The 16277-nt window shown below is 43.1% G+C and overlaps 1 protein-coding gene across 6 annotated transcripts in view; it reads left to right on the plus strand.

Annotated features, from left to right (window-relative positions):
* Positions 1-15743, plus strand: part of FSTL4 (follistatin like 4) — a 239899-nt gene extending 224156 nt beyond the window's left edge. For all 6 annotated transcript variants that reach the window (XM_074916216.1, XM_074916210.1, XM_074916215.1 and 3 more), the window contains 5 exons: positions 1401-1519; positions 4982-5131; positions 5717-5824; positions 9062-9171; positions 12262-15743. In XM_074916216.1, the coding sequence (XP_074772317.1) occupies positions 1401-1519; positions 4982-5131; positions 5717-5824; positions 9062-9171; positions 12262-12964 (1190 nt within the window). In that variant the 3' untranslated portion in view covers positions 12965-15743. The remainder of the gene's footprint in view (positions 1-1400; positions 1520-4981; positions 5132-5716; positions 5825-9061; positions 9172-12261) is intronic.
* The last annotated feature ends 534 nt before the right edge of the window (positions 15744-16277 follow it).

Below are 16277 nucleotides of genomic sequence, written 5' to 3' on the forward strand. Positions count from 1 at the left end.
GGCTCCCGTACCCGCCTGATGCCCTAACTGGGGTATTTCTGTCCTGTGGTTTAGAGACACCCAGCTTGAACGTTGTCAGTACAGCAAACACCACATGCTGAGACATTATTTGGCACAAAAAGAGGGGGTTTTAGCACCAAAAAAAACCCCTTCTAGCCTTACGAAAGACTATGTATTTTACAAAATTTTCCAAAAACGCGTTTATCCAAATTATACGTGTTTTTACTGTGAAGTTTTCCTGTGATGATTTAGACCTCAATCCTGCAAACACTTAAGAGATGTGAGAAACTCTGTAGACGTGAGGAGTGTTTAGAGCTGCCACCACAGGACCAGATGAGGGAATTGTAACACTGAACGTTGTTCAGATCTGTAGAACCGAGACCTTGTTTCTCCACGGGTAAAATGCAATTAATTAGAAATTACAAATTATCACATCACCATATCGTTGGCAGATAAGTACAGTATCAACGTTACTGGGGGTGACGGTGGTCATTGCAAACACTTGGTGGTGGTGATATGAAAAAGATGAAATGATGCTTGGATCTTTCTAACTAAGAGTGTTTGAAAAGATCCTGAACGTTTATCTCTTAAAGATGCTCGATACTGCAATTGCATGTAACTGAAAAACAACTAAATTATCAGTGGTTTTAAGGCATTTCTGCATGATCGAAATGATAAAATACGATCTCCTAACAACAAAGCAATGACAGACAACCAGTTTTCCAAATCTCCTGGAATGCCCCAGTTGGATAAATGAGTGTTATTGCAATGCTGAACTACTCCACATCTGTGAATTACAGTTTGCAAGATTTCAAAAATGTGTTTGTTTGGTGGCTATGGTTAGTTCATCCAAATAGTTTTAAGAAAATAGAGGGATAGATATATTTTTATTCATGGAACAGATGTTAAGCAGTTCCATTTTGCATCACAGTTACAAGAAGCCAAGTTACCTGTGACAGGACAACCTTCAGGTTAATTTTAACTAAGGCTTCTCTCTCAGTTCTCAAATTATTAGTAAGCTGTTTTCGGTGAAATCATAGAAAAAACAAAGTCATAACCTGAAGGAGTTAACAGTGCAATACAAGGGCTTCTTGTAATCAAACCCCACTTCGGTACACGTGCGCAAGAGCTACACGTAGTTATTTGTGTAGAACCGCTGCCACCAAGGCAATGCATTTTTGAATGTGTCTGTACCTCTTTGCTCCTTGATGCCCTCGTTGTGACATGAAATTTGATTTTGTGAATGCACCAACTGCATCCAAATGACCAACTTTTATGCAAGGCAAATTTTGTTTCTTGTGGGAGGAGGGTGAGGGTTTGTTTTTTTTTTAATTCCTAACAGCTATGGATACGTACAAAAAAATTAAAATCCTACTCCTTTTGCTTTATCCCCCTTCAAGGCCTGAGTGTTGGAAATATGTTCTATGTCTTTTCTGATGATGGGATCACAGTCCTTCAGCCAAATGAATGTGAAATCCGGAGGCACATCCGGCCTGAAGAGAGGATTTTCACAAGTTATGTAAGTCCTAAACCCAGCAGGTACAGTCGACAGCTAGGAAGCTTTCTCTTAATCTCCTCGAAGGTTGTTATTGCTGAAGGACCCCTTTGACACAGTGGTGGTGGGGCTTGGTGGGCTTCATGTGACATCCCTGAGCTCTGTCAGCTTCTCCTCTTGAAAACTAAGGGAACCACGTATGTTGAAAGGCTGACGTGGAGGATTCCTGACACGCTGCAGAGAATTTAGTTATCATGTCAAAACACAAGCAAAGACTTTCACTTGTCCTCTTTGACCTGTTTACATATCCATGCCCAAAAGTTGTAGCTGGGCTGCAGGGAAAGTGCAGAAGTCAATAGCGGAGAGATGCACGTCACTCACTGGTGCTAACTGGCCCCCATTTTCTGCCAGCAAAGCAGTGGGCTGCTTTCTGCTCTTCAGAAATAGTGTCCCAGGTTAAATCACATCAGGGAGGCAAATAAGAATGCACAGAGATGGTTGTGCCACGCTGCTCCTCCACATCTTCTTCCCCTGAACCAGAGACCTGCACCGGTCTTGTTTGTTCTCTGGCATTTTTCTGCCAGCACCGAGCTCACCTGACCCTTGCTTTTGGAAATCACAGGGAAAAATTTATTCAGGTGTCAGGGAACGTCAGGCACTGACTCGTAAGCAGTGGAGCTCGACATGGCAGGTGGGAGAACCCGTGCCTGGAGGCCCCGTGAGGCCAATGTTCTCAGCGACCTGTGTTGTGTACCCTTGTGTGGTAACACACATCATATAGATGCCCGTGAAACTACCGAATCTTATAAAATACAGGTGCTGAAATACATCCTGAAATGCTTTCTAGTCACTCCTTTATTTAGGGTTTGGGTTTTTTTAAAGACTCAGTTTACAGGGGTAGCTGAGGATGTGGCTCCCTTGTGAAGGAAAGGACTCAGCCTTGCTTTCAGTTTTGAGAGGAAGAAAAGGGGAAAATCACTTATCATGAGCCCTGCGGGCTGGGTCTGGCTCTGCTGCCATGGGGCAAGATCTTGTGAGTCTGTGTATTCAGTATTTTTAAAATCTCAATGCATTTGTGGTTGATATTGTGGGGGGGTTTTTTTCACTGGATTTTAATATACCTGAGTAGAAATCCAGACTGATGCTCATGCCAAGCCTGGTCCTTAGCATGGACTTAATATTATTAAGCCACACTTGAGCTGTTGCTACTCAAAGACAGACATCTTGTGTTTCTTTTCCAAAGAGCTGTAAATATTGAAGAGGTGGTTCTGGAGAAACAGCTTGAAAAAGAACAAAGGGGAGAGGGCACTTAAGGAAATAATGTCAGCACAGTGGTGGGCATAAAAGGTATTTTTAACGTCATTACTTGGCTGCCTTTCAGGGAGACCTCTAAGGGTTTCCTACAGATATCATAGGGCCTTTTGCCTTGACAGAAGCAAGATTGACTTTTTTTTTTTTCCCTCCCTTTTTCCTTTTAGTATCTCAAGTATTTGCCACATAGACAGTGACAGCAGCCTGCAACTTTAGGAGGGTTTCTACAACAAAGATTTCTTCATTTGCTGTGAGAGGTCACAAAAGCAGGTAGAGCAGCTGCGGCTGAGCGCTGTAGCAGAAAGGCCAGTGACCTTTCCCTGCTCCCGTTGGTTTGGGTGGATGCTGTGCTGTGACAGCCCAAGCCCCAGCACACAGCTGAGGATGAGGAGGGCAGTTTGGAAGCTGTCAGGTGCTTGGCTGCACAAACAGACACTGGAAGCCCAAGGCTGGGCTTTTGCAGCATCTTTTAGCTTGCAGTAGCACATATCCCCAGCCTGGCTGGAGGGCCAGAAAGGAAAATGCAGCCAAGCTGTTGAGTCTTGTATCTTTAAGCCTTAGATGTTGTCGTGGTTTAAACCCGGCCAGCAGCCAGACACTCACCTTCCTCCTGCCCCAGGGGCTGGGGAAAGAATTGGAGGGGTAAAGGTAAGGAGACTCTTGGGTCGAGATAAAAACAGTTTAATAATTAAAATTAAATAAAATTAATAATATAATACACAAACAAGTGATGCACAGTGCAGTTACTCAGCATCCGCCAACAGATAGCCATCACTTTCCTGGCTAGTGATCCCAGAGGAGGGAAAATCCCCAAACTCCCATCCTGGAGAGAGAGAGCTTCCTGGCCAACCCCCATCTATATACCGAGCATGACGGTGTGTGACACGGAATATTCTGTTGGCCTATTTGGGTCTGATGCTCTGGCTGGGCTCCCTCACAGATTCTTGTGCACCTGCACACTAGCAGGACATGGGAAGTTGAAGAGTCCTTGATTTCTTAGCAACAACTGAAAACATAATGTGTATTACCAGCATTCTTCTCATACAGGAATCCAAAACACAGCGTTATTCTAGCTACTGAGAAGGAAAATTAGCTCTATCACAGCCAAAACCAAGACACATGTGGTCTCCACCGAGGTACCTTGCTGACAGATCTGTGCTGCTTCGAGGTGAAATCTTTGTAATCACCACTCTGATACAGAGCCAGTGTTGGCATCGTTCCTTCTTGCACCTCCTCTTCCCCTGAACAAGCTCTGCTGCTCTAATCGCTTCCCCCTTAGGGAGGCTGTGCCATTATTTAAAGTGACCCAGCTGTTGTACTGACAAAGTTTAAAGCCAACAGTTGTGCTCACTGAAATATATATAAATATTTGTGTTCATATGGCCTGACCCTCGTTTCCACACCACAGCCTGGTCCCACACAAACGCTCTTTCAAACAAAGCGACTCGACAGGAGGAGGAGCGATGCAGAGGAGCCGACACGCAGAGGCTTGTTGGTGAGATCACGAGTGACTCCTCAAACTTAGGGTACCAGTGGGCTGCTGCTAAAGCTAATACCAGTTTTGCAGTGAGTGGAGGGTCAGAGACAAAATATGGCATCAGGCAGCTGCGAACAGGATTTGCTCCTAAGCAGCAGAATTTGGTTCCTTTTCAACAGGGGAAGTTTCTCTGTCGGAGCAACAGACTGTAGGACCCTGCTTGTTTTGTTGCTGTTTCCCCGAGCACAAGCACCTTAGAGCACCCTGTCCTGAACTGAAAATGAAGACTTTACCAAAAATCTAAAGCTGGGATTCAATTAATGTAAATCACTGGTTTTTCAAAGCACAGGGTCATATTTCTGTTGCTAATAAATGCTGACAGCACTGCAAGTCTTGGTGAACCACGGCGTGCTTCAAACGATGGATCCATAGACTGTGTGGTTATTTAAATTCAGTGTGAGTTTGCAGGAGGTCCAGCTGTTTAATGTCACTGGGTAGAGCCAGGCTGCAGTGTGCTACCTGATAAAATAATTATTTCCATTTTTTCCAGGAAAGAAAGGGGAAAAAAAATCGTCCTAATGGAATCCCCATAGAATTTTTTTCTATGGTTTTCAAGGCTAAACTTCTTGCTGCTCCAGGCCCTGAACTTACAGAAATTAAACCTTTTCTCCTCTGCTTTTTTTTTTTTTTTTCCTCAGGAAGAGATCTGTCCTAGAGTGGAAGATGAAGGCACTCAGTCCTGCCTCTGGGCTTCAGCGGTCAATGTCAGAGACAAGTACATTTATGCAACACAGCCTAAGCAGAACAGAGTAATGATAATTGATATCCAGACTCAGAAAGCCGTGCAGGTACTTACAAGGGGAATGCTTCATTCAGTGAGGGCAAAAGACTTTGATACGGGACAAAAAAAAGTAGATCTTTGCCCGGTGGATCTGCTGACATCACTAAAAAGTTGGGCCTGTGTTGCTTTCACCCATGGGGTCACAGTTTTTGTAGCCTCAGTGGCAGGAAAAAACTCCTTTACGGGCTGTTTATCATCATCTTGGGGCTGCATCTGCAGCCAGGCTTGCAGCTAGCCTGGTAAAATAATGCTAGAATGAATTTCTGGCTTACCCTTACTGACCTTGCTTATAAGCAGGTTGGGAAGAATGAACTGGTGTGGGTATAATTCAAGCAGAAATTGGCCCCAGATCTACTGGCTATAAGTAACAGCAGAAGATGGAGCGATGGCTAGCTGGGAAATGGCACCGAGCAGCCAGATTTTTCTCCTGCTGGTGCTGCTGCTGCTCCCCCAGTTGATCTGAAGGTAATCGTGGGAAGCTGCGCCAGTGGGTGTGACCGTGGTACATGGGCATGTCTGCAGGGAGCTAATGCGGCGCTCGACACGTGCGCTTGGGTCACTGCGTAAATGCCTGTCTCTGTGTTTTTTTAAGTCCCTGGATGTTGACCCGTTACCAACCAAATTACACTATGACAAGTCCCACGACCAAGTCTGGGTGCTTAGCTGGGGTGACATGCAGAAATCCTCACCAACGCTGCAGGTAAGTCCTTACCCACCTGAGCTTTTGCCCTTCCTCGGCTTGGCACCATCGGTAGCAGGCTGGTGACTGGTTGGTTGCAGGTAATTAACAGCATTTAATGGTCTGGATATAAAGCTGCTCTTTCATTTGCATATCGAGTGTGTTTTATTCATCCCTCCTCTGTCCATCCTCACATATTTTTCCTGCTGTTTAATTTGTTTTTGAGCAATGACTGTGCCGTAGGCTGGCAGCAGGACTGCTTTGCTGCCAAGGTCTGTTGTGTTTTAAGGCTGATGACAGAGCCAAGTGCCGTAAAGTCGTGCAGCAAGGGCTGGCAGCTGACTGGGAGCAGTACGAGCCCACCATGCTCCCAGACATTTCTGCAGCCTGTGTGAGTGCAGCTTCTTTTTAACTTGATTGAGGTCTAAAAGCAGTGGGTGCCAGGAAGCCACAAAGAGCATACTTTGTGCACAGAAATCTGTTACTCTTCAGGTTATTGGGAGTGGTTCATCGGAGGTGCACACCCTTCTCGGACGTTATTATGACCTGCAAATTTTTCTGTCTGCAGAGAATCTGGGGGCATTGCGTATACAAGAAACATTAAAAGGTGAATGAATTGTACTGTGCCTCAAGATTTGTAGCTCGCTCAGGATTACTAGCCCTAGCACCCCCGTTATGCACTGAGCAAAGCCACCCTGTTTTCCCGTTTGGTAAAAGCATTTACCTCTTCCTGTTTTTCCACATAAGAGAAGTCCAGGTTTTCTGCCAGTGGACTAAATAGCTACTTATTTTCCTTAAACTCATGTTGTCACTTGTCTCTCACAAGCCTTCAGCCTCCTTTTGGATGATGATGGAGCATAATGTGGTCAAATTGCTCCTTTCATAGTAAAATGCATTCCTAGGGCGTGAAAAAAGCATAAACAGCAAAAGTAAAAGCTCAGGGGCAAATTCTGTTACAGGGTGTCAGTGACTCCACTAGGAGGGTGCCAGGGAGGTCCCTGGAGGTGCTCGGCGCTCAGCACCATCAGATCTGTGGTGATGCTGAGCTCTCTGGGGCACAGTAATGCACGTAGCTTTGGACAAATAAATTAGCTTCCCTTTCTGGATTGCCCTGGAGGATTCACTGTTCTCTTGACAGTACAGACACTCTAAGTACAGGAATCTAATTGGGCGTTTTGCTGCTGCTGTGTGTCATACGACAGACTTGACACCAGAGGCGATGTGACCCATCCAGACAGACCTTTCTCCAGTAGTTATTTTCTGGCACCTGCTGCCCAACCTTTCTGGAAACATAAGTGCCATGTGGATATTAGGAAGGATTTCTGTGCAGAAGGGGCTGTTGGGCGTTGGAATGGGCTGCCCAGGGCAGGGGGGAGTCCCCGGGATCCCTGGAGGGGTTGAAGAGTCGGGCTGAGCCAGCGCTGAGGGATCTGGGGGAGTTGGGAAGGGTCAGGGGGAGGGTCATGGCTGGGCTGGAGGAGCTGCAAGGGCTTTTCCAACCCGGATGATTCTGGGATTCTGTGAATACTGCCTCTACCAGAAATGTTTGCTTCTGAGTCTACATTAAAGCATTCCCCAGCGGGCGGAGGAGAAGGGTGGCTGTGCTTTCTGACCTGAAAACCTACAAATCTGGAGGCTACGTTAGTCGTGGGGTGGCCCAAAGGCTTTTCTGGAGATGCTGCCCCGTGAAGGTGGGACGAGCCGTCCCCACCAGCCACATGCTCCATCTGAGAGAAAGACTGCAGCCTGCAGGCTTGCAATAATAAAGAATGAACCAGCAACTCAACATGGGCTTTTTCAGGAAAAGATGCCAGAAACAGGATGGGGGCAAACAAAAGAAGGTTTCTGAGGCAATGCCACCAGTTTGTCTCACCTGGGGACAAGCAGTTTTCTGTACAGGGTATAAGGAGACAAAATGGGCTCTCTTTACCCTTTCTGACTTAATTTCTTCCACCCAGCTGTGAGAGGTTTCTGTAATTAAAGGAGAGATGGCACAAGCATGTGATTATTAAGAAGAACACACCATCTGCACAGTTGGAAACTTGTTATAAGGCTCCAGCTCTCAGATAGTCCTTTTTGTTATCTTTATGAAGTGCTGTTACACACGTAGAGAATGAGATTAGCATCAGCAGATCATTTTATTTTTTTTTCCAACCTTCTTTCTCAAAAGGTGGGCAGTGACTGATTTGGCAAAGTTTGTTCTTAAAACCTGCCGTGATTAGTTACAGACATGCAGTAAAATATCTTTTTTTTTTTTTTTTAACAAAGATGCTACTGCAGAGGTTGATCTAAATTTCCACTCTGTCTTTGGAAGTCAGGTATTTATCAAACAGCCATTGCAGCCAACTAATGGGATGCTGTTGTTTAGCCATTATTGGCTTGTGGGAAGCAAACGTTTGGCCTCACGAAAGCACTGTGCAGGAGTGGGCATCTTTCTTGAGCAATCTAATTGGAAGAAATCTAAATGGCACAACCAGAACAGCTGTCCGAACTAAACCTTGTAGAGTTTTAGCATTTCCTTAATGAATTATGTAGCTATAAATTCAAAGCGGCTACTGCTGCACATTAGAGCAGCAGAAGTTCCTGATGAATGGACCAAAGTCATCTTGAACCAAGGAAACAATTTGAGTATTTAAGCATTTTAATTATTGAAAACTTCTACCTCTCGTTTTCCGGAGCGGTGGAGGAGGCGAGTTTCCGTGTGCTCTGTGCTGGAGGACAACACGGGGGGGGGGGGGGGGGGGGGGGCACGGCCAAAGGGCCTTTCTCTGCTCCTCCCTGAATTTTATATGGTGTGAAAGGTGGTTGAACAGTTCTTCTTCAAAGTGATAATGAACTGCGGTGAGTTAGTGTTTGATCCTTCAAGCTGGTAAATTATCATTGTGCATTTAAGTGATATTAATAAATATGACCATGAAACAAATGTTTATTTTAGACAGGGCGGGATAAATTATTATGGTCTTAGTGTTGTCATACTACTGGAGGCAACTGCGTGACTGCTCTTTCTCGAGATAGAAACATCTTATGAAAGTCAAGTTGTGTACTTACCTTGCAAATGTCAAGCCTCAAATACTATTTATTTGCGCACCTTTTGCAAGACAGCTACACCGAACAATATTTTGAAGTCGTTCATCAATTTGAGTCTTCTACGTCCCTGGGAAAAGGCACTCGGTACCGTGTATGTCTGTGTAATCTGTGTTTACCTTCTGCCTTACTCACTGCTTTTCCTGTACTCAACCTTGTGTGTATTTATTGTAGGTAATACCAGAGGCGAGCGCAGGGGAGGATCAGCGTGTTATCCGCACGCCGTTTGAAGGAGTGGATGATTTTTTTATACCGCCTACAAATCTTATTATTAATCACGTTAGGTAAGAAATGATCTTAATGAACAGCAGTAGTGACCATGCTGCTCCTCCAGTGGGCATCCTTCTAATAACCTTAGAGCACTTTACAAATGTGAACGAATTAATTCGTGAACAAGTTAGCTACTCTTGTCCCAGTTTTCACGTGTGAAATGGAGAAATGGTTGAGCAAATGACCAGTCGTTACTCAGCAAATCAATGAAACAGCAAGAAGCAAACCTGGATTTCCCTTAGCCCATGCACGGGCATTCAGACCTCAGCTTGGTCAGCCGTGCCTCCTTGCAGCAAAGTTTGACACGCTGCCCTGCCTTGCTTGTGCTGGGAATTTGATGGCCAGAACTTTGCCTTCCCTGCCTCAAAAACTGCTTTACGGATCTGGGCAGATACCTGTGTCAAAGATTTATCTCCTGAAGTGGTAAAAGTTTATTCTGCCTGATTTATAAAGCGTGGTTCTTCCACGTGTTTCCAGCTTGTTCAAATATTGGATCTCTGTGTGAGGTGCATGGTTTAAGCAGAAAAGTAGTATGCGCTGCATATTAAAAAAAACCACCTCTATGAACCATCAGCTTTGAATGTTAATGTAATGTAGTGCTTAATGAGATTGTATAACTAACATACTAATAACTTGGAGTAATACTGGCTGCTTCCCAGCAGGCACAGGAAGCCTCCCATTAACATTATCAAAATTGATGATAACTGCACAGCAATTTATACTATTCTTACCATGTTATAACATAACAACTGTTTAACCATCTTCTGTCCCCAGTATAGTTTAACTAAGTTAAACACTCAAAAAATCATAATGTAACTCCATACATTCATCTTAGATTCCCTGCAGTGAACACCGAGAACAGAGGGGTCACACTTAAATGATTATGTGTTGAATCTGATCCAAAATAAATAACTTTTGCTTCCTGAAACACAAAATAATGAGACATACTTCATAGCTGTCATTCTTAATTTTTCCCTACCTCATTTTTCCAGTTTGTTTTCAAAATATCATTATGACTAATAGTAGTGCCAGGGGGTAGATGATTCTGCTGAATGTTAAAGCCTGCAATGATGGTCTGGGGTCAAAGACAGGAAGGTGGAACAATTGCACTTTTTTTTCAGTTTTATTGTCTTTTTGCTCCCGTGTGATTTATCAGCTTTATACAGATGATCTTCCAAAAGAAATATTAAACTTAGATAATCGTCTATAGTCTTCCGTCTGCAAAGCAGAGAATGCTGTGCCTAATTTCCTATTTCATTTGTTCAGGGCCAGATCTTTGTCCGTTCTCTCTCACCCTCAGCATAGAAAAATAATTGCTCACAGTCTAATGAGACTTACTGAGATCATGTTCTAAATTCTCCACTCAGAAACAATAAATGGCAATACCAGCGTTTCCCAGGAAGGTGAATATTTAAGCAATCTCTTCCGCGAGCCAAAAAATATTTGTATGCAAATGTTCCTGCATATGTATTTCAGCCGCCTGTTATTTCAGATGGATATCTAGGAATGTATCCATTTTTATTAGCTCCCAGGGTAGATTGTTGTCTATTAAAAACTCCCTAAGTGCAAGGTTTTCTTTGAGATTTCAGATCATAGATTTCATGCAAGCGCTGTGCCTCTTCTGCAGCTGTGTGCACATAAAACACATTCTGACCCACTTTTTTAAATTAAAGTTTATGATAAAAGCCATTTTTTAACTTCTTGAGGCATTTGGCCAAGTATTAAGGAAATCTTGGGGAAAAAAAAAATGCTGTGAGGGAAGGCATTTTTTTAAAGTGTACTTAAAATGCATTCATCCAGGAGAAATACAAGTGTCATATCCAATTTCCCCACACACAGTGCGCTACGGATCTCCACTGCAGATATTTTCTGAAGACTCTAATGGATGTGAGTATAATGGGAAGATGAAAGGCTTAGCCCAGTGATTTTCATGGGATCATACACTACATTGGCTCATTCTTTAGAAGTGAAATCATCGCTGAATGTCTCATTGACAGATGGATTAAGAATAAAGAAATAAACCCAGTGTTTTAAGCAAAATATGTATTATCTACACGCAAGCATATTGTCCTCCACGTTTCACAAAGCAATTTTACATCTTTCGAGGAAGAGAGTGAAAACTAAGCACTCACTTCATTTCCTTCTGTCTGCATTGAGTGGATGGAAAGGTACTCGATGTAAAATTAGTTTTTGTAAGTCAGTATCAGTGACCTGTGAATCCGGGGGAACACAAACAGGCTGTTTCTATGGGCTCCCTCTCAAATTAAGCAGAAACCTTTCTTGGCTATTCTTGACCTTTTCTTGTCTTCAGCAAAGGTCAGATGTGCTGCAGCATATATCTTTTACAGAACATTTGTTCTCTGCTCACTGGTGTCTGCCCTCTCTTGAGACGGAAAACAAAGACCCCTTTTCATCAGTGCACCCTGGCTGGTTGTGTTCCTCGAGAAATGTTTTACACCTTCCCCAGGCTGGCAGGACGGTGCTTAGCAAAGTCTGCTCTAGACCTCAGCCTTGCCAGCTCCCGCAGTGGTCCCCAGGCACCACGTGGAGCAGACACACATCACAGCTACCCTCTGGTGCTGCAATTTAAGAGATGAGGTTGGACGTGGTCTTCACTCAGTGGTTACACATACAGCTCCAAGTTGCACTCTGGCTCCAACCCGGCAGGTATATGCTTTATTTTGAATAGTTTTGAGGTTGAGGAAGTGTATATATTGAATTATATCTCTCTAGACCGTAAACAGATTAAATACAAAACTGGTCAACACCAGCCTACAAAACACACGAGCCTTCCTACCATTGCTGTTGTAAATTGGGCTTCCCAATAAAAAGATTCAGCTCTTGAAGATGTTAGTCAAATACCCAAGCATATATTCAAGCTCCCAGGATCAGGTTGCTAATTTTAACTGAAATATATACGTCCTTTTAGCACATTTTAGAAGTACTAAAACGAGAGAGATTTCTTACAGAAAAGAGACAGCATTATTGCACACGCTTTCCGAAACCAACGGGATAGAGTTTCCCAGTTCTGCTGACTTTTGTCTTTTCTCAAGCATATCGCCATCTCCCCAGAGATGACTTCGGTGTCATGTTTTCTATTTCAGGTTTGGCTTCATCTTCAACAAATCGAAATCCGCAGTTCACAAAATTGACTTGGAAACTGTGACCCACATCAAGACGATCAACTTCAAAAACCATAGCTGCGTGCCGCAGACCATGGCTTACACCCACCTGGGCGGTTACTTCTTTGTCCAGTGTAGGAGGAATAGGTCGGGGGCCACCTCCCCGCAGCTCGTTATTGACAGTGTCACCGATGCCGTCGTCGGCCCCAATGGCGACGTGTCGGGCACACCCCACGTCTCCCCCGACGGACGCTACTTGGTCAGTGCAGAGGAAGACAGTGGCAGGATCAAAGTCCAGGCTCTAACCGTCCGAGGGGAAATCAAGTTGATTTATGACTTACAAACAGACATACATGTATCTGATCTGACATTTCAACCCTCTTTCACCGAAGGCAATCAGTACTATATATATGCTACTTCACATTTGCAAACAGATGTGCTTTTTGTAGAGCTGTCAACGGGGAAAATGAATGTACTGAAGAATTTAAAGGACCCTATCACATCCAAAGACTGGCCCTGGAGCAGCTACAACAGAATTATGAAAGACAGTGGATTATTTGGACAGTATCTCATTACACCAGCTAAAGATTCATTGTTTGTTATAAATGGGAGGCAAAATACGTTACGCTGTGAGGTTTCAGGTATAAGGAGGGGTAACACAGTGGTCTGGGTCGGAGAGGTATGAAAGGGCAATAGCAGTAGAGCCTTCAGCAGGCGAGTACCGGTTGGACCTTTACACTGCAACAAATGAGCAGTAGCATTGTATATTTTTACACTGGGAAACTAAAAAAAAAAAAAAAAAAGAAAAAAACAAAAAACCCCTGTATAGGCTTCATGGTACAACACTGGTCTACTTGCAAGTTTTATAATATAAGGTATGCTCTGCTAATAGGAAGTGGTTTTGAAGGGATATTTTTTATTTGGGGGTATGATTTGTGGTTATGAGAAAAATGCTGGGAAGCGAATAATATCTCCACTGAGATACCGTATAAGCCACGAAACCTAGTGATTCTGTAGAACAAAACAGACTTTGAGTTTCCATACTGAGGAGCTTTTATGTTACGTTCAAGCCATCACTTTTCCTTCCCGTGTACCTTGCCCGTTAGCTGTGCTGACTACCCCACCCCGACACAGAGAGACTACAGAAGGAGTGACTGCAGTTAAAATTCACCTTTGGGTGACGAGGGGAACTAAGCATCAGAGATCAGATTTCAACCCACGGAAACCTCGGAAAGCGATTTAATGAAAACTGATCAGTTTTCTCTGCGGGATGGCTTTGGGAGGATTCACAAATGTGATTTCAGAAGGAGGCATAACAGAAATAGTAACTGTCAGCTCGCTTTCTTCTGCGCTTAATTTTGCTCTCGGTACTACTGAAGGCAATGTTACGAGTCCCCCCCTCTTCTAATGCATATTTGCATGATTGTACTTGAGAAATTTGGCATGAAATAACCAGGCCATTGGAGTGGGTAAAAGCCCCGCTGAGGGTGGGATCAGAGGTTGTAAAATATTTTTCGAGAGGGGGGCATTAGGCTTTCAGCAGCTTGTGAGTGCAGTCAGCTTGGGCACAATATGCAAAATCTGCTCTTCAGGGGCAGAGAATTAGTTACAGTTATCCCCATAGGAGGCAGCAACACTTCTAGAAACTGTTGGCTTCTCTTATTAAATATTTAGTAGCACTGAAGTCACTTGGTTCTTCATAAAATAATAGCTACAATGACAAGAGGGTATTTTTAATAGAAAACTCACTCATTTTCTAGTCACAGCCTTAATTTGCCTCTTTCTTTTCAGACATCCTGGGAAACAATTTTTCTTCGTGATTTTTTTTCTTCCCATTTATAGTACACTTGTTTATAGTCAATTATCTTTTAGTTATGAGCAAAGAGATTCATGTAAAACCAGCTGAATTGCCCTAGAATGCAACAGCTGGCATTGAGAAATTTCAGTTGAGTTCCCATAAAAATACAGATCCATTTGCACATTTGGAAGATATAAAAACTTTTCTAGTTGCGTTTTTTTGTAACTTTCTCTATCCATCACCATGAAGGAATCAGGGCAAGAGCAGCTATGGCTCTCCCAGCAGCGCAGACCAGGTGGGCGCCGCCGCCGCCAACGGGCGCATCCGAGCAGTTGTGTCTCACATACTGCTTTGAAAAATGGGGTCTTGAGGTGGGTGAAATCCCTCTCTGTAGGTAAACATCTGTCGCACCGGAGCCACCCACCGGCCTTTCGAAAGACCCAAAGCGTTTTGCGAGTGACTTCGTTGCCCGGAGTCTGTAGGAAAGCAGCTGCTGAACGCAGTAATTATTTTCCAACGCAGATGCTTAAAGTCACCCATTTCACAATGCACACAGAGGGATTTGAAGTGAGAAGGATGCAGACTTACACTGGTAATCTTTGCTTTAAGTGTTAAACTTTACCAGAAGAGCAGCATTTTAGCATGGCTGTAGACCTGAAGTAATTGAAACCATTTCGGTTCTATAGAGAATATGTAAAAATCTGTTCAGACAGACGAAGAAGGGGAGCTGAATCCTATGAATTCATTAAACATGGAGTCCTTGAAATTGCCCTTCAACACCCATAGGCTGAGACCTCCATCTCTTTCCACTTATGAGCCATAGGGGTTAGAAGAGACGATCCCATCATCGCCACACAGACATAGAAAACTGATTGGCGTAGCCTTCCTTTAGCAATGCATGGTGTCCATGATTTTCTACTCATCTGGTTAGGAATCATACCCATGTCAAGGAAAGGAGAAGACCAGCTTTGTAAGTACCTTTAAATATGCACAACTCCTTTCTTGAACAAAGCTGTATCCATACATTGCAGTCATCCTAAATGTGTTTTACCAAGGCCAAACACTGCTCTCGTGTTCTCTTTTATGACTTCTTGAATATTTTATTATGCCTATGGTAAGTTTCCCTGTAGAGACGTTCATTGTGTCATAGATCAAGCAAATATTACTTTTTTAAGAATATTTAAAAAAAAAAAAACAAACTGTATATATCTGTTCAGGTAAATATTCTTGAGGCTGGTTTATATATAGGCTGTGAAAGATGTGTAACAGACCTCACTTCTTCCTGTTTGTCGCAAAATATTGGAATAGCGTTCACTTGAAAAATCCCACTTGGACCTTCCAAAGATGTTCCCTTTCTTCCCTCTTCAGCCCAAGTTCTGGTGATGTGTTTTCTAAGTTATCCTAATAGTTATATATCATACTTAGAAAATGAAGTACAACTTAGATTGTCCACACTACTTGTGAACAGTTCCAACGACAGTCAAATCTGACATTAAAGTGCTGCACATTTGTTACTCTGATTTTATTTTTTTTATGACACAGAACTTTTATATATACTCCAAAGTGTTTCGACTCATTTTTGCCTTTCAACTCTGTCAAAAAGACACCACATTTCCTTGTTTGCAGTCTTTCCCACTCCCTTCGTGTTCTCCACCGATTCACAGTTATTTCCTAGCTAATAAATTAATTAATTCATCACAGCGATTAATTGAAATGAATTTGAATTGAAATAATGACCATTTAGTTATCCTGTAACGCACACATATCAGTTGGGTATACTGACACTAGAATCATGGAAAAAATAAGACAATAAGACTCTAGTCCCAAGATCAGCTGCATTTTCTGTTCACCGTTGAGGTTAAACAGCAGTATAATGGAAATACTCTTTTGTCTTAGTATTTCCCTCAGTATTTTCACTTTTTGAATGAGAGTTTTTACTTGACATTTTCAACTATGCAGTTCAGTGACTATTTAGAAACCATCCACTGTTCTTTTAAACTGGGGGGAAGACTCACAAGTGCCTTAATTTGGAATCTATGACAATAAGTAACATATCCTTATCATGTATTACTCTGATTTATTTTTTTTACCTTTTTTTTTTTTTTTTTTTTTAAGCACTGCAAAAAAAATCAACAGAAGGCCCAAAAGATCTCCTTGGGCAGAGGTGGGCAGTGCCCACAGGATGGGTGGAAGATGGGGA

Source organism: Athene noctua, chromosome 12 (genome assembly GCF_965140245.1).
Source record: "Athene noctua chromosome 12, bAthNoc1.hap1.1, whole genome shotgun sequence".
NCBI lineage: Eukaryota > Metazoa > Chordata > Aves > Strigiformes > Strigidae > Athene > Athene noctua.